General features: G+C 52.9%; 1 protein-coding gene across 1 annotated transcript in view; it reads right to left on the bottom strand.

Annotated features, from left to right (window-relative positions):
* Dnah1 (dynein axonemal heavy chain 1) overlaps window positions 1-17461 on the bottom strand; it is a 66669-nt gene that overhangs the window by 23779 nt on the left and 25429 nt on the right. Inside the window, exons 21-44 of the mRNA XM_027947834.3 lie at window positions 16673-16837; window positions 16083-16204; window positions 15819-15924; window positions 14908-15087; window positions 13920-14060; window positions 13238-13401; window positions 12914-13027; window positions 12219-12407; window positions 11979-12084; window positions 10984-11097; window positions 10300-10449; window positions 9200-9286; window positions 8922-9108; window positions 7581-7672; window positions 7229-7383; window positions 5317-5494; window positions 4329-4523; window positions 4120-4239; window positions 3691-3849; window positions 3488-3595; window positions 1962-2102; window positions 1664-1824; window positions 1061-1218; window positions 605-778 (exon numbers count right to left, since the gene is read on the bottom strand). Coding sequence (XP_027803635.2) covers window positions 605-778; window positions 1061-1218; window positions 1664-1824; window positions 1962-2102; window positions 3488-3595; window positions 3691-3849; window positions 4120-4239; window positions 4329-4523; window positions 5317-5494; window positions 7229-7383; window positions 7581-7672; window positions 8922-9108; window positions 9200-9286; window positions 10300-10449; window positions 10984-11097; window positions 11979-12084; window positions 12219-12407; window positions 12914-13027; window positions 13238-13401; window positions 13920-14060; window positions 14908-15087; window positions 15819-15924; window positions 16083-16204; window positions 16673-16837 — 3466 coding nt within the window. The remainder of the gene's footprint in view (window positions 1-604; window positions 779-1060; window positions 1219-1663; window positions 1825-1961; window positions 2103-3487; window positions 3596-3690; window positions 3850-4119; window positions 4240-4328; window positions 4524-5316; window positions 5495-7228; window positions 7384-7580; window positions 7673-8921; window positions 9109-9199; window positions 9287-10299; window positions 10450-10983; window positions 11098-11978; window positions 12085-12218; window positions 12408-12913; window positions 13028-13237; window positions 13402-13919; window positions 14061-14907; window positions 15088-15818; window positions 15925-16082; window positions 16205-16672; window positions 16838-17461) is intronic.

Below are 17461 nucleotides of genomic sequence, written 5' to 3'. Positions count from 1 at the left end.
CATGCAGTTAAGTCCTAGCTCATTGCCCCTGGGGACACAGGAGTCCAGGACAGATTTCCATTGTCAACCACCTGGTGCCATGCCAAATGGAGTTCAATCATCAGAGTGTGTGCTGGGTGGGAGGGAAACAGCATCTTGGGGTGGACTTTTCCCCAAGCTCCAGGAAGGATCCTCTTTCCTTCACGTCCTGGGGACTTTTCTTAATTACAAAAGTAACATCGTTTCATCTGAGTTTCTGGGCAAATGCTAATATGGACATGTGTATTTATGTGGGTGGATACATATAGGTATGCATGTATCTGTTATATATTCAGCAATCACCATGAGCCAGTTTTCATGCCAGATTCACTAACATTCATGACTTGGAGTGACAGGTCCTAATATCATCATTACCCATTTTAAGATGAAGAAACTGAGGTTCAGAGAGGTCCATGAGCTTGTTAAACAAAGGTAACAGCTGGGTAAGGAGTAAAGCTGGGGTTGTAGTTAAGTGACTCAGCCACTTGGTCCTTTTCAGTGGCTGCCCAGCTGTCCTTGGTGTGGCTTACCTGGGCTGGGCTTCTGTCTTTGTCCATAGCCTCTCCTGTCCCCACCTAATACTCACTGATCCAACAGCCCAGAATGGTAGAGAAGATGCATTTCTTGCTGGTCTCATCCATCTCGACAAAGGACAGGTAGTTGAAGTGACGTGTAAGCCTTGGGGTGATGGCATTCCTGCCTCCTCCGGGTGGGCCCATGGCACAGACAAAGTTGATGTCCACCAGGTTCTTGAAGGCTCCTGAGTGGGGGCAGGAAGTCAGGAGGGCCCCCACCCAGAACTGCATTATGATTTTCGTGGGGCTGCTTTCCCGTGAAAAGCACATATATTAAAATTATAATTTGCAACTGTATTGGTATAAAGGACAGATGTATTAATGGCCATCAGAATTTTTCTTTGAACCTAAAAGTTCATTTCCCCTGATTTTTAGAGAACTTAGAATATTTTCATGGGCCCTGATGCCTACAATAATCCTAACCAGTGAATGTAGCCTATGCCCTGCAGGCCTGGGTTGGCACATACCGATGATCTTGCGGTCATACCAGCCTCCATGGTCCATCCACTGGCGCAATAGCTCAATGGGCGGCTGTGCACCATATGTCTCCAGGGCTGGCATGTTCAGGTCATCAATGAAGAAGATGAAGTTGCGCCCAAGGGGTGGCCCAAACACACCCTTCCGCCTGCAGGAGGGACTGTGTGAGCCCAACACTCATGGGCACCAGGTCCTCTGAGTATCCAGGGGCAGAGGATGGTACCTCACTAAATCTGAGCCTCCTCTAAATTGCTAGACCTCATGACCAGCCCTATTTTGTTCTGAGTGTCCTAGGACTGACTTCTGTGTGAGCTCTTTTAAGGGAGTCTTATCTCCTAGGCAGGTGGATGACAGGTATCTCTAAGACAGACCCATAGCCTTGCCTAGATGCCCAGCCCAGGATGAGCACCCCAAAAGGCTCCAGAGGAATCTTGATGGAGAGAAATCTCCAGAGCAGTCTGCAAAAGAACCCAGCGCCTCTTGTGGGGGATATTCCAGCTTCCCCTGGGAGGGTTCTGGAAAACCCAGGAACATGGTTCATCCAGGCTGAGGGACACTAGGGCCAAGGAAGGAACAAGTGGTGGGTGCCCTGCCTCTTGTCCAGCTTGCTGTCGATGAGGTCCTGGGTCTGGTTGGCTGAAGTGCGGGCTGAGAAGGTGAGGAAGTGGCTGATGTACTCCAACGGCAGGTTTTTGAGGAGCTTATCGGAGATGGTAAGCGTCTTCCCTGTGCCCGTTGGCCCAATACACAGCACCTGGGAGAGCGGGGATGGGGCAGGCAGAGCACACACAGGGTGGGCACACAGGGGGAGCTGCTACCTTATCAGTGTAGGGGGCTAGCCTACACTGGGACTTGGGGTAGGCTGAGGCAGGGTAGGGTGGGGGTGCTCACGGGCTTGTGATTGGTGAGCAGCTTGTCCAGCAGGAAGGACATCTGCATAGTGTCTGTGGTGGGCACGATGATGTTGCAGTAGTTGGTGTCTGGTGTCATGGTAAATGGAGCTGAGGAGTTCATCCACTTCACCCAGGCCACCTGGAACCACATCTGGCTTAGGCTGGACCCAGATCCCCTCCCACCCCACCTTTGGCTGTGGTCAAGGAAAAGAATGGCACTGCTGGACTTGGCAAGAGGGTCCAGGAGAGGGGCCGCTTTTGATAGAAGAAACAGGAATTCCCCTGCCCTGCTTTCTGTATAAGGTGGAGGACTCCCAGCAAAAACCACCAGAATGGGGGCTCTCTGCACATAGCTATGCAGGTGGAGGCTCCTTGCATGCATCTGTCTAGGTGGGGGCTTCCCTACACACAGCTGCCCCTGATCATGAGGCACCCTAGTGACTTCGAGTCCCCAGGTCTCTGCAAGAAGGAGAAGCTCTGGGAATTGGACAACCCAGAATGCAAAAGGGCTTACTGTTTAGTTTTAGGCTAACCAAGGAATGTAGGGGTCAGAACCAAGGGCACTGGTATCAGCTGGATGATCAGAGGCCTCTTGGCCTAGTCTCTCCACCAACCACACCTACATGAATCCTTTCACCCACAGCCCTTGACCTAGCTTGCCGACCTCCCTCCATGGGAAGTCTCAATGTGGACAAACCAACGTGTCCCACTGGGAAAGGTTCTGACCATTCTGACCCAAATATGCCCTGTACCCCACCCCCCAGCAGAACCCTGCACAGTGACTCTCTATCCCGCTTGTCTTGAACTAGGGTCCTGGTTCTGGAATGTGGGTGGGCTCATGGAGACCTTACTGACACTGAGGCAGGCCACAGAGTTTTCCCTTGAGCCTTTTAGGGAGTTTGGTTTTTGGGAAAATGGATTTTTTTTTCCTTTTTCTTTTTTTTTTTTTTTTTTTTTGGTCTCAGGGATTGAACTCAGGGGCACTTAACCACTGTGCCACATCCTCAACCTGGAAAATGGGACGTTTAAAAAAAAAAAAAAAAAAAAAAAAAAAAAAAATATATATATATATATATATATAGAGAGAGAGAGAGAGAGAAAGCGCACATGTGAGGATTGAACCCAGTGCCTCACACGTGTTAGGCAAGCGCTCTACTGCTGAGCTGTAACTTCAAAATGGGACTTTTAAGTAGAACTGGGGCAGCCAGTCCTTGGGCTCAGAATTGAAACCAGGAAATGTACACGGTTGGGAAGGGAGACCCACTGAGGTCTTCCAGCTCCAGGTTCAAGCCCAGCTCTGCCCAGGTGTGACTGTTCTGAGTCAATGTCCTGGTCTGGAAAGTGGGCACATAATGACCCACCCAGTGGGGCTGTAAGGACCCATGAGATGATGAAAATAACCCCCAGTCTGAGACCTGGTGCCTGTCCCTGTGGCTTCCTCTCTGTGGCTATTATTCCTCAGGGAGAATGGTCACTTCCCAGTGCGGCCCTCCCCACCCCGGCTCCTGGGCAGGCCTGCGGCACCTGCTTGCTGTCCTCGTCTTCCTCGTAATCATCCTCTGTGCTGCTGATCCCAGCGTCCTCCAGCCTGTAGTCGTACACCAGCCCCTCCTCAGGGAAGAGCAGAGTCAGCTGCCGAGGACCAGGAAGAAAGCAGGTTTGAGGCTCAGGAGTTTTGCCAGCTGCTGGCCCCTGGGGGCGGGGCCTGGGGGCTTGCCACAGCTCACATTCTCTACGGACATCTTGGTCTTTAGCCATTGGCTAAACTTGTCACGGCTATTGCTGTCTCCAGTGGCACCCACAGTCCAGACCAGGGAGAAAATGAACCAGGGTTCAATCAGTTCTTGGATGCGACTCAGTTTCTCAGGAGGAATTTTTTTGAGGCCCTGGGAATGGAAGGAACAGTGTTAGGCTAAGACAGGAATAGTACCGGGCAGCTTGAGGAAGTCGGGTAGGGATGTGTCATAGTTTTGCCTCTCTACAGCCCATTGGATGAGGGTTGGGGGTGAGGGGGAGGTCCCATGACCTATGCTGAGCCAATCTGGTTTCTCTTCCAGGAAACTGGACTTGGGATTCAGGGCCCTCAGGTAATCCTGGGCAGGAAGAGCAGGGGGCAAGAAGGATTATGCTTTCAACACTGCTGTTCAGGATTGTACCTCTCTAGGTAAAAAGGGCTTGAAGAAGCAATCGAGCAACTTGAGGAGGCTCATGGTCAGGTTGCTATTGGTTGAGGGGATCACCTCCTTCACCGAGGAACGAACAAAGTCGATGGACTCCTGGAGGGAGTGAGCACCCAGCTCTCACGGCTGGTGGCCACAATGCCCTGCCACCCCACTTAGCTGGGTATACCCATACCCTCACTAACCTCCAGGAATCTGACAAATAGACTTTTGAATTGCTCCTCGTGGGGCTTCAGCAATGCAGGGAGCTTGCTTAGCCAGCACTCAACGAAGGGCATGAGCCCCAGGATGCTGGGCTCCAGGTACACCATACCACAGCGGGACACGGTAGCTGGTGAGGCCACTGCCAGGTCCTGCACCTCGAACATCATGGTCATTGCCTGGTGCCAAGATAATCCATGTGAGTGTGCCAGCTGCCGGACCCCAGAGCCAGAGGAGGCTGCAGGGTCATGGCAGGGGTGGGGGCTACCCATCCTGCTAGAAGGATCTGTGGGCAGGCCATGGGGTGGGACAGGGCTGTGGTGGGGATCAAGAATGTGGCCTTCCTGGGATCCCTGAGGAGAAGCCAAAATTGGGAGATTCCTGGGATTCTCTGGCCAGCCTGAGGTCCCTGAAGGCCTAGAAAGTCTGATAAGAACTATGTGCTCTGCTCAAGAATCCCCTGCCATGGACACAGGTCCACACGGACTGCCAGGTGTTCTCAGAATGACTCAAGAGCTCAGATCAGCATGCAAACTGAAATGCTTCTATGCCCAGAGCATAGCCCTCTTTCTTGGGAACTGCCCACCAGATCCTGGGTATGTTTCTAGGATGGGCTGGACACTAAACCCAGACTGGGCCAATATGGCTGAAAGTGGGTCAAGGAGGTACTGGGCCACATCAGCCAAGGAATGGCGGGACAGTCCTCCTGGCCCTGGGCTTGGGGAATCACAGGAAGTAGGTCTACTGAAATGGTAGCACAGAGCAGCTAGCTGTATAAGACATGGCAAGGTGATGGTGTGCAGGGCTGGGAGCTGAGTCTGAGCGCCACTGGCTGGAAGGCTCCTGGGTGGGTCACAGTGATAGTCTGAGACACAGCTGTGGCCCTGAGAGGCAGGGATGGAGGGGATAAGGCCTGACCTGTGTGGTTCAGCCTCCAGGCCCACCCAGCTGTGGAGGAGTGGGCAGGTGCACCTCTGTGAGCTTGATGATCTCCCCGGAGCTGAGGCACAGCTTCTTGTTATCATCCAGCACCGTGTTCATGTTCTCGATCCAGACAGCATCCACTGGCCCATCGAACATGTACCACTTCTTGTTGGTGTCCGAGGCAATGGCCCCCACCCGAATGAGAGAGGAGAAAATCCCATCTGTCCTGCAGTCACCAGGAAGGAGAGGGTTGTAAGTGCCAGGAAGGCAGGGCGGTGGGTGTGACTGGCTCCCTGGGAAACCTGGCTGCCTGAATGGCCCCAATATGCTTCCCGACTCCCTTCAGTACCTTCATTTATTTAAAAATTATACTAGGAGAAATGGGACCTTTGGGTGCAACACGGTGTAATGAGAACTTGCTCTATCCCCTCCCCGCTGAATCTCCACAGAAGTCACATTGAAAGAAGATAAACAGTGGCATCCTGACAGGAACCAGGGAATAGGGGAGGAGGCAAAGACAGAGATGGAGGCACACACAGTTCTGGAAAGTGGGAAGAGCTGAAGAAGGGCCAGATCCTGCCACAGAACCCAGGGAGGCTCACACTTCAGAGGCTCTGCAGGCCAGGAAATAGGCTAGAAGGGGTGACAAAGATTCTCTGCTTGGCCAAACTTTAGTCAGGCTCCTGAGGCTTCTCCTGAGCCCATCTGTGCAGTTCCTTGTAAAATCCAGTTTTAGCAAAGAAGGCTTCAAAGTCAGTTCAGCCAGAAACTGTCGCCCTGAATATCTGGTCACCCTGGATACTTGATCAACCTTGATATCTAATCAGGACCCTCCTCTTTCACCTCTCCCAGGTAAGATCTGATCACTTGACCTGTCTTCACCCAGAATCCTGTTAGTTGGCTTAGCCAGAACGCCTCTTCCCCTCAATGTGTCCTCTTGGCTATAAATTCCCACTTGTCCCTATTGCATTCGGAACTGAGCTCCATGGCAGACCCTGTTGCAGTTGTCCCTACACTTATGGTGTATCCTGAGTAGTCTTCCTTACCGTGCTTCCAAAGATAGTATCGAATAATTGTTTCTTTAATGCGATATTTTTCTCTGCCCTGAAGAGTGCCTCCCTCTAGTAGGTATGGGTGAAACCCTTCACTAGAAATGGGGAAATCAGGACAGACTCACATTGGGAAAAATAGTTGACTCTCCCTTCTTGATACCCAACCCCCATTAGGTTGTAGAATACTGGAGCCATGCAGACATCCTCACCAAGAAAAGGGAGGCTTTTTTTTTTTTTTTGTACTAGGGAGTGAATCCAGGGGCACTTAACCACTAAGCCACATCTCCAGCCTGTTTTATAATTTATTTTGAGACAGGGTCTTGCTGAGTTGCTTAGGGCCTTGCTAAGTTGCTGAGGCTGACTTTGATCCTCCTGCCTCAGGCTCCCCAATGCTAAGATCACAGACATGTGCCACTGTGCCAGGCTAAAAGGGAGACTCTTTGGAGAAATAGCATAGCTCCAGATGAAAGACCCTCAGGTGCTGATCTTCAAGGGGTCTCCATCCAGTTGCTCTTCTCCCAGCTCAATGCACTTCTCCTAAAATGCATGTCCTAACCTGGGAGCAGAGGCCCCGAGAGGGACCACCAGACTCTCTTGGGGCAAGGACAAGGGCCATTTACTGAGCATTTACTGTGTGTCAGACATGATTCCAGGCACTTTCCGTGTGTTAAGTTCATTCGCACCTTACCATAATAATGGCATCATTGTCCTCATTGTGTTGATGCAGGGACACAGGTGGGGAATGGCAAGTCATATAGGGAGGGAGTGGAATGGTGGACAGAATTCCAGGCTTCGGGCTGCAGAGCCTGGACTCCTAACCTGCCACTGTTCTAAGTGGGCCCACGCACAGCCTCCAGAGGCCTGGGAGTACAGCAGTCACCAGAGGGAACGGGGGTGGGGGCACTCACCACTCGTGGGTGAGCAGGTCAAACTCCCCATACAGCTGGCCCATGGTGATAGACTTGGGGTTGAGCACATAGTAATTGACGGCCTCATACACGCCGCCACTGATGGACGGCTGCCCCTTCAGAGATGTCATGGCGGCTGCTAGGACTCTGTAACACTGGGGAGATGGCCACCTGAGAGTGAACCTCCTGTTGCCTCAGACAGCAGGGCTGGAGGGGACGGAGGACCACAGGAAGTGGGAGGAGCAGTCTCGAGGTCAAGGGGGTACAAAGGAGGCCCACGCTCCTATCCAAGCTGCAACACCCCTCAGGCCTTCTGACCAGGCCCTGGGCTGCCCTGCTGGGCTCCACTTACGTTACTTTTGCCAGAGCCTGTGGGCCCAACAAGCATGAGGCCGTGCCGCACCACCGTAGTCTCATAGAGCTGGATACACTTGGTCAGGAAGCCTGCGGGGACATGGCAGAGGAACCTAGGGGTCAGAGCATAGGCTTGGGCCATGACTCTGCCCCTAGCTTGTGTGGTCTGGAGTTAATTACTTCATTCCTTGAGCCTCAGTTTCCTCATCTGGAAAATGAGGATGGAGGCAGTACCTACCTCATAGCAGCCTATGAAGCAGCTAAAACCCTAAGCACAGAGCCTGGCATTGCTCAGGAACCTTCTAGATGCCAACCAGTATTCCCATTGGGACGGTCATTCCCTAACATCCTTTGGGTGGTCCGTTGTCCCAGGCGTGCTCAGTGTTGGCCGTCACAGGCCCCACAATCAACTTCTACACAAAGCTGAGACCTCTTAAGGTACTGGACAATATGAGGCAAAATCTTGGCAACAGAATCCTAGGGACAGTGAGGAGCTATCAGGACAGATGCAGGCAGAAGGTCAGGCCCATGTGGATAGGAAAGGAGTGTATTGTTTTGACACAAGGGTAGTGGTGGCTCTGGCACTGCATGCCTGGTGGTCCCTGCCAAAGGGAGAGGATCCAATTAACCAGAGATGGCAAAGATGATCTAAGGCTATGAGGGGGGAAAAAAAGTCTAAGGCTTTGTTCAACAAGGTTGCTGGGGCCGGTGCAGGAGGGGGCCAGAGGTAGAGGCATGAGAGCCACACATGGAACTGAAGAGCAGTGGGGAGAGAGGCCTTAAAGGGCTGAGCATGAGCTCACCGATTGCTCAGGTCCTACAGGAGGGGTCTGTGTGGCCAGGGTGGTCAGGCACACCTCCCTGGAGAAGCACCCCTATCCCCCAAAAAGACCAGCTGGAATAGACTGAGAGGAGAGGAGGGAGCAGCTGTGTCAGGATGGACACGCAGTGGCTAGGCTGTGACCCTCCCCCACTACCAGCATCCAAGCAGAGAAGGGAAAATCTGTCAGCAAGCAGCTGGCATCCCATGGAGCAAAGCCCAAGAAGGGACCACATGGACAGGCGGGCCTGAATCATGAGGTCCCAGGAAGGGAACAGTACTTGCTTCCTATCACCTAGTGGGTAGAGAAAGGGTCAGAGACATCTGCCCTGCCCCCAAATGCCAAACTGAGAGACCCTGCCCATGCACACTTGGCCAGGTATAAGGGACCCTAAGGTTTGGTCTGCCTTGCCTCTGTCTCCCATCTGGGCTCCAAGATGGCTGAAGCCAGCCTGAGCCAGCATGAGCTCACTGATCAGACATGCATGGGACTGCAGGAGGCAGGGGCCAGTGGCTCACCCTCCACATCCTTGAGGTTGCTCTTCTCACAGGCCTTGCGGATGGCCTTGTCCAGGATGCCGTAATCAGTCTCCTCTTCCCTGATAGTGGGGAACAGGTCAGATACAATCCCCGAGAAGAGTTTGAGGTCCTCCTGTAGGAACTTGGGCACGTTCACGTCCCGAATGGCCCGGAGGCAGATCAGCTCCTGAAGCAGGTGTGGGCACCAGCTTCAGGGTCAGGCGCCTCTCCAGCTGCCCTGATTTCTTGCCCCAGGAGCCCTGATGGCTGGAGCTCACCTCATTCATATCGGGGTTTTCTCGCTTGAGGTTCCCAGCAGCTGAGATCACAGTCTTCACAGCTCTCATCCCGAAGTCATAGTGATCCTGTGGTCACCATTCAGGAGGAGGCATGGGTGGGCCACTCTGCTGCCCACTTGGTACCTGGCCATGCCACCTCACCCAGCTCACCCTCAAAATGTCAGTTCCCCTGCAGCTCTTTGGAGACCACTCCCCTGCATGCCCCAATCTGGTCTGGGTGCCCCTCCTTTGGGCTCTTCTGACACCCCCCCACACACCCATTTCACCATCCCAATAGCCATCTCACTTTATTTGGCTGCCTATTCTACATCCCCTGCTCTGCACTGCCTTGGTCAATGCTAAATACCTAGTCCCAGCACAGTGCCGAGGGCAGGGACATACTCAAGTTGTTTTGAAAAAGTGAGTGAAACAGGAAACAATTTTTTTTTTTTTTTGGATTCATCTGTGCAACAAATAGGTTGGCCTCCATGGCTTTTGAGTTTCCTTCTAACATTCTTTGCAACATCTTTCCCAACTTAACCTTTTGGCTGCAACACTGTGGCTTTTCCCATTGGTCCTGTCTCTCCCACATTATATAGCAGATGTGTTAAAAATAGTTAAGTGATTCACTTTGCCCCATGGTACCAGCCCATGAGAGCTACCTCAGACCTGACCACAGACCAGCACCCATCCCAGAAATCTTGGTCTCAAAGCTGCACGTAGAGACTGGGTTTGGGAAGGGCTGAGGGCATTTCCAGAACCATGTAGGATAGTTTGCTTCAACAGGGGGTGGGGAGGGGCACTGTTCAAAGAGGATGATTAGAAGGCAGTCCCTGACTCCTGCTGCTGTTCCACTGTGCACTGCATGAACCTGGCCAGGCTCTTAGCTGCTTGGGATCTCAGCATACTCACCTGAGAAACAGGGATGTAACTCCTATCTCACAGGGTTGCTTGGAAGAGTCTAAAGTAACGTCTGTGAAGCAGATAGCACAGAACCTGGCCCTTGGCTGGTGCTCCATAGAAAGTGAACTTGGAGCATCTCTAGAGGCTGGGGTGGGGGGAGCAGTCTGAGGGCCTTTGGAAACTGGCTGAGGCCTCACCTGGGAGCTGAGCTGCTCGGAGGACAGCTTGAAGGTGGTTGTGATCTTCTTAGCGAGCACATTAGCCTCATTGAATCCAAAGGAGTAGAGGGAGATCTCAGCAATCATGGCATAATCCGGGACCATCATGGCGACAGGTCGAAAGAGTGCCTGGGCAATGGTATGTGGGTCTCAGACTTCACCCAGCCACAGGGTACCCACCCACTCTCTGAACTATCTGCTCCTCAGAAGGCAGCTTCACCTGACCTTCCTCCCTGGCTAATGCTGGGATTCCTTTCTGCATCATGCCTGCCATGACTGAGCCTTCCATTTGCTCTGTGGCTGGACAGTTTTGGCCATTAGAAACAACAGGTCCTCTGTGTTTGTCTGAAACAGGTGGCCTCTCTTGGCTTCCCATTTCTTCTGTAGGCCTAGCCTAATGGCTCCTATCAGATGGCCTTCACATGCATGAGCATCCCTGACTTCTCCCATGCCCCGAGGACAAGTGTGGGGCATCTCTCTATGGCTGGGCCTCAGGACCCTTGGGCAGGAGATCTATCATAGAGAACCACGGCTCCTTTTATCCAGGCAGCTGTGTGTCCTTAAATAAATGATTTATTATCTTGAAACCCAGGCCTTCCACCCGGGGATCCCATGGCACAGACAAAGTTGAGTCCACCCGGAGCACCCGGGGCCTGAACTTGCCTTCAGATTGTCAGGCAGTTCAGTGCGGCCTGCGTATCCTGGATTCATGGTGATAAACACTGCGCAAGACGGTACAAGTGGGATCTCGACACCCTCAAATACGAAGCGCTCCACCTGTGTTGGGTAGGGGTCAGGGGGTGAACTTACTTGGGGCAGGGGTTGCCCAGCCCTATCCCTTCCTCTGGATGTGCCTTCCTTTCTTCTACTCATTCCCCTGTCCTGATGGCAGCGTGTCAGCTAGTACTGGACCCCTGGTCATGGATGGACTTTCTTTCAGGATCTGGCTTAAGACCTCAGGTCCCAGTGAGCACCCATGGCCTCCCAGGTCCTGGCTCTGGTCCTTTTTTTAAAAAAAACATTTTTTGTAGTTGTAGATGGATACAATACCTTTATTTATTTATCTTTATGTGGTGCTGAGGATCGAACCCAGGCAATGGTATGTGGGTCTCAGACTATGCTAGGCAAGTGCTCTACCACTGAGCTACAACCCTAGCCCCAGCTCTGGTCCTTTTGAGGTCCCACATACTTTTTTGCTTTCCACTCTCTCTACTTCCAATTCCTGATACTGATCTTCCCAGACTTAGACAAACTCAGCCCTGACTAGGCACCAGGGCTCTCCCTTGCAGGGAGTAACCACCAGCCTCTCAGCTCTCATCTCTCATCTCCAGGACAAGATCCCTGGGGACCTTGAATAAGGCTAGAGAGAGAACCAATATCCAGGGCTTTGCATTAGCATCAGGACACAGGCAGGGACCCCTTTATCTGTCCCAGCTTGGCCTGGGATCTGCCACCAGACCAGGATAAAAATGTGGGGCTTCCTGATAAGCTACAAAGCCCCTCAAGACACAGTTCTGCAATGGTGGTGGCTCGTGGACAGTGCCATGCCCCTGTGAGATGAGAGACTGGCACTAGGCAGGCCTGATGGCCTGGCTTTCCACCTGCGGCATGGGAACCCCTGGTGACAGAGCTGATGGCAATGGTGGGGGGTGGCTCACCCGCTGTTGCTGTGCCTTCTGGATGGTGGTGATCTGCTGTGCCACCACAGACAGCACCTCAATGTCGATCCGATTGAACTCGTCAAAGCAGGCCCAGGCCCCAGCACTGTGAGAGTGGAGGAGGTGCATTCAGAGCCCTCCTGGCCCCCACTGTCCTATGATGCTCCTCACCTGGCCCTCCCCAGGAAGAGGGCTCAGTCTTTATGCCCTCTCTGGTGCCACCTCACACCCCAGCCTCACCTGGCCAGGCCCTTGAAGAACTTGCCCATGGCCATGAAGTCGAGCTGGTCAGAGCAGTTGAACACAACCGTCTGTATGGCCAAGGCCTTGCCCAGATCTTTGGTGGTCTCTGTCTTCCCTGTGCCAGCTGGACCAGCTGGAGCACCACCAAACTTGAGGTGCAGGGCCCCAGTCAGAGTCAGATAGCACCTGTAGGACAGAGGAAGGCCACCTATGTCCTGGGCACTTCCCCTTCCTGGGGCTTTCCACAGCTCTTTCTTTTGGGTCCTCTCTCCTCTTGGGTCCCAGATGTGCCCAGCCTGGCTGTTGGGGTCAGGATTGGAGCCTATGACTACCTGCTCAGTGTTCTCCCTGTCCCACGTCATAGGCCTGGAGAGCTTTGCTCAGGGACCCACAGAGCTGGCTGACGTGTGGCCAATTCTCTTCCCTTACTCCAGTCCCAACTGGGGCCTGGCATGCTGGAACACGCCTGTAATCCCAGCGGCTCAGGAGGCTGAGGCAGGAGGATCGCGGATTCAAAGCCAACCTCAGCAACTTAGTGGGGCCCTACATAACTCAGTGAGACCCTGTCTCTAAATAGAATACAAAAAAGGGCTGGGGACATGGCTCAGTGGTTAAGCACCCCTGGATTCACTCCCTAATACCAAAAACAAAACAAAACAAAAACCCAACCCAACTGGGGAGGGGACCGGCACCTGTCAGTGAGGGGTGTGATCACCAGCCTCCCACTGTTGCCTAGGTACTCGTAGCCATAGATGAACTCAGCATTCACAGCCCGGATGTACAGATCATTATTGGTCCAGTAGTACCTGGCAGTACAGGGAGATGGGTACCTGGTCATGGGACCACAGGCCACAGGCAGGCATGTAGCTGAGCAGAGGGGGTTCTTTTGAGGAATGAGGGTTTTAAAACCCCCCTGCCCAGCTTGTCCCAGAGCCTCAAGGGCCAGGATCAGCTTCTTGTTAAGTGACTGTTCATCCCTCTCTGGGCCCCATCCTGACAGCCACTCTGGCCCTCACCTGAGCTGTGAGATCCACTCAAAATCATTCACACTGACCACGTGCTCCTCGATCAGCTTTTTCACCACGTCCTTGGCATGGACCTCGATGACGATCAGTGCTGACAGCACCGCCCGCTGCATACGGGACAGTTTCCCTCGTACCAGGGCTACCAGGTCACTGAGCTGCAGGAATGGGGACACTGTCAGCTGTCTGTTATCTGCAGGGAGACTTCTCCCTGGTACCGAGGGTGGGTTCTGCCACACAGAGTTCCTCTCTCCAAGGACTGATAGTCTAGGAGAGCAGGGGAGCAGGGACCAGGCAGGGGGAGGGAAGTAAATAAAAATGGAGACATATGCATGGCATCTGAACCTTCAGGGCCTGGTGGAGCCTGCTGAGGGGCTGGAGGCTGGAGTGTTGGTATGGAGCCAGAAAGGCCCAAGGGACAGTGCAGGAGAGACATGGGCATGTGCTTCCCTCACTGACCATTGGAAGAGGGGCACCTGCCTGGCCTCAGAGCCTCCTCAGGCCCCCAGTCCCTTCTGCTGGTTGCTGTTGTGAGACACATTTCAGGGGTTCCTGACCTGCTTTTTGAACCCAACCCTAGGCCTCTTCCAGATCAATATAGGAAAAAGTTCCTGGAGGTCTGGGCTCTCCTGGGGGCATCAAGGGTGCAAGGAGTAGTGATCCTCTTCATTCCCACCTGCTCGGAGAGCTTGGGGAACAGATCAGTGCTGAGGTTGTTGACCTCCAGAGCCTGTGCCACCTCCATGGTCCAGTAGGTCTGGCAGCCAGCAATGGTCACCTGGCCAGGCCAATTCAGAACCCACTGGGTCCTGGGCATCTGAAAAGACAACAGGGGCAGGTTGATCTAGGCACTTTCCAGCTCTGACCCTTCCCCTCTTCTTCCTTTAAATGTTGTTTGTGCTTTGGCCTTTAAAATCTCTGGGCTCAAAGGGTCAATTGTGGACATGAAGGCCGGGCACAATGGTGCACGCAGATAATCCAAGTAGCTCTGGAGGCTGAGGCAAAAAGATCTCAAGTTCAAAGCCAGCCTCAGCAGCTTAGAGAGGTCCTAAGCAATTCAGTGAGATCCTGTCTCTAAATAAAATATAAAATGGGCTGCAGATATGGCTCAGTGGTTAAGTGCCCCTGGGTTTAATCCCTGGTACCAAAAAAAAAAAAAAGAGAGAGATCAATTGCACCTTTCCCTTAAAGAGAGATGCCATTATGCCCTGGGTAGGCAGAATCATTTTTCCTAAGCAGATGAGACCTTGGAGCAGACAGGTGGGAGCCCCGGATCAGGGAACACAGTCCCGGATTCAAATTCTGGCTCTGCTCTTGCAAATCACAATAGAATAGAAAACACCTCTGAACCTCCTCTGTGAGGTGCCTTGCCCTGTAGCCCAGTGGCTGATGGGAGGGCCTAGAGAAGTCTGCAGGTGTTATTCCAGCCCAGGGCTTGGGGTGAGTGTGATTATGATTATTATTTGGAGGAATTTCACTTTCTGGAGTGTGTGTAGAAAGGAAGGTTTCTGATTCCCGCCTGAGTCCCCAGAGATCCCATAAAGATGAGAACAACTGGCATTAGGGCTGTGGCCTAAGGAGGAAGCAGGTGGGAGCACAGAGAGGGCCTGGGAATGGAGCAACATGGAGGGTGGCAGGAAGGCTCCATGGCAGGGTGTGCTCACTGTGGGATAGGCCAGGATGGCCCTCTCAATGAAGTTGCGCACGCTGGCCTTCATGCTCTGCTCCACCTCCCGCAACCAGTCCTCCACGTTGCTGGTTGGGTAGATGGAGAAGGTCAGCTTCACCTCTTCACCCTCCGCAGAGTACATGTGTGTGATCTCCAGGTCCTCCTGGAACAGCAGCTGCAGCCATGGTGGTGGTGGTGGTGGGGGCGAGAACAGGGTTACTCTGAGTAAACTAGAAGCTGACCCCTCCCACTGGTGCCCTCCTGCTTTGGAAGGGAACCTGAATGTCTCTCTTGGCTGGGACTTCTCTGACTGCAGGTCCCGAGCTGTGCCCCAGCCCTGGCCTGATGCAGACCCTTGGGGAAGGAGGCTCAGTCTGTCCTGTGTGTCTGTGTTCTGTTCAGGTCTGTATAATTTTCTTTTAGGAACAGGAGGAGATGAGGAAGGTTGTGAGCCTTTTGGCCTCATGGTCTCTCTCTCTCTGGATGCAACTTTACAACCATTAAACTAGACAACTTTTTTTTTTTTTAGTTGTAGGTGGACAATACCTCTATTTTATTTATTTTACGTGGTGCTGAGGATGGAACCCAGTGCCTCCCATGTGCAAGGCAAATGTTCTACTATTAGGCTATAGTCCCAGACCTCATGGGTGTCTTGATCTAGCCAACACCTCAGTGTGCTGGGGGACAGAGAGCCCTTAGATGAATTGAGAGCCAAGATCCCCCAACCCTGAGAAGACAGGGGACAGTTCTGTAGCTGACCTTCCTCCCTCTAGCCCCAGGTGTGTCTCTGAAGACCAGACTCTCAATTTCCACCTTATCCCCACTAAGAGAGCTTGACACAAGGGATGTTCTTCCTGGAATGTGCCCCAGGGGTCCTGGCCCTGAGCCCCAAGCCCAGCTACATACCCGGGCAATGTTCTCGAAGCACTTGCGCAGGTGGGGTTGCACGGCTGTGGGGTCCTTTGTCTGGGACAAGATCTCCAGTAGTTCGTCATCAGATAGGAAGTAGAATCTGCCATGGGAACAGGGATGAAAGAATGGGTCAGGCAGGCTTTCTGGGCCCTGGCAGCCTTGGCACCACTTAACATTCTTGCCCCCTAGCCTGGCAGGGCCCTTGATGTTCATCCTCAAGGGCTGACACTGACAGTGGACAAGGGCCATGATGCCTACCTGGGGAAGGCACTCCGCTTGGTTTCCAGGTACTCGCTGAGGCCCTTCTGCACCAGGTCCAGCAGCTTGTTGCAGTCCCGAAGGCTGTCCAGCAATCTCTGGTCAGCGCACACATTGATTACCTGCAGGGGTTAGGGAGGCATGAGAACAAGTGAATGTGAGCATGCTCCAACTGGGAGGTTGCAAGGCAGGTTCGCCCACACCACCTAGAGACCTCCAGAAGGAAGGAAGAGGCAGGAAAATTGTCCCTGAGTCAGGGGCTGCCTCCATCAGCCCTGCCAACTCCACAGAAAAAAAGTCTATGATTAAAAAAACAAAAATGAGGGTTAAACGAAGGTAAGAAGTTTGCTTTGCTGCAGGACTTGACAGGGCCTCTAAAATGATAGTGTGGTTGGCAAATCTCCAAACCATCAACTGTGGTGCTTCTGAGGAGCACCTCTGGGACTAGGGAACCCAGGACATGGGCTACAATCAAAGCCTTAGATGTGTTCTCCAGTCCTTGTTTTAGGAGGGAAGAGACTGGGAGACTCCCAACAATGTGACCAGGCCCCTTGGGGGTCTTAACTGCTCGCCAGCTCTGCCACACTTGCCTTGTGGTTCTCGTAGACATTCTTCATGATCTTCCTCCAGATCCGCTCCATGGTCTGATAGCGCTTACTCTCTACAGGCAGCTGCCGGGTGATGTCCTCAGAGCTGAAGATGGGCTCCAAGTAGAGCCAGGCCCGCTGACAGTTCAGCCATTCCTCCAGTACCTCCTAGGCAAGTGGGACAGGGTAAGGTGAGGATATGAACTGCCAGGGCCTGAGGTCTGAGTTGGGTTCTGTTCCTCATGATCAAGTCATTTTGTCTCATCAGAGTGCTGGGCACCAGAGCCAGTGTCCACAGGGAAATTTCTAGATGGTGCTGTAAGCATGGAACTCCATGAGAAAACCAGGAAGAGGGATGCCTGCCCTCCAGAGAAATCCCATTACCCATAGGAAGTCCATGCCCTCTTCTCTTGGAAGAGCCAAGGTTTCTGCTCTTCCTATGAGGGACCATGCCCAAGTCAGCAAACCTCAAGGTGACAGAAGAAAGTGTCCTGGTAGTTCTCTGGAGTGCATGACCCTAGCATTCTCTGAGGTTCATTTTCGGGATCTTGAGATACCTAAAATGGTCTTTGAAACCTCAGTTCAAGGGTGAGACATCTTTAAAAAAGCTATTTCCCCCTTCTGCCTCCCAACTCCCCATTTAGGAACCACCTCTCATCTTCTCTCATCATTGCAAATTCATTCATTTATCTCCTCCTCGTGAACTGTGTGCCACAGTCAGTTTTGGCCAGGGCCATGCCAGGTCCATGTGGGCACCAGGAGGAGTAGGGGAACAGGGCCTGGCTACTGCCT

The sequence above is a fragment of the Marmota flaviventris genome, chromosome 1, assembly GCF_047511675.1.
Source record: "Marmota flaviventris isolate mMarFla1 chromosome 1, mMarFla1.hap1, whole genome shotgun sequence".
NCBI lineage: Eukaryota > Metazoa > Chordata > Mammalia > Rodentia > Sciuridae > Marmota > Marmota flaviventris.
This window is presented reverse-complemented; position numbering and strand designations above follow the sequence as displayed.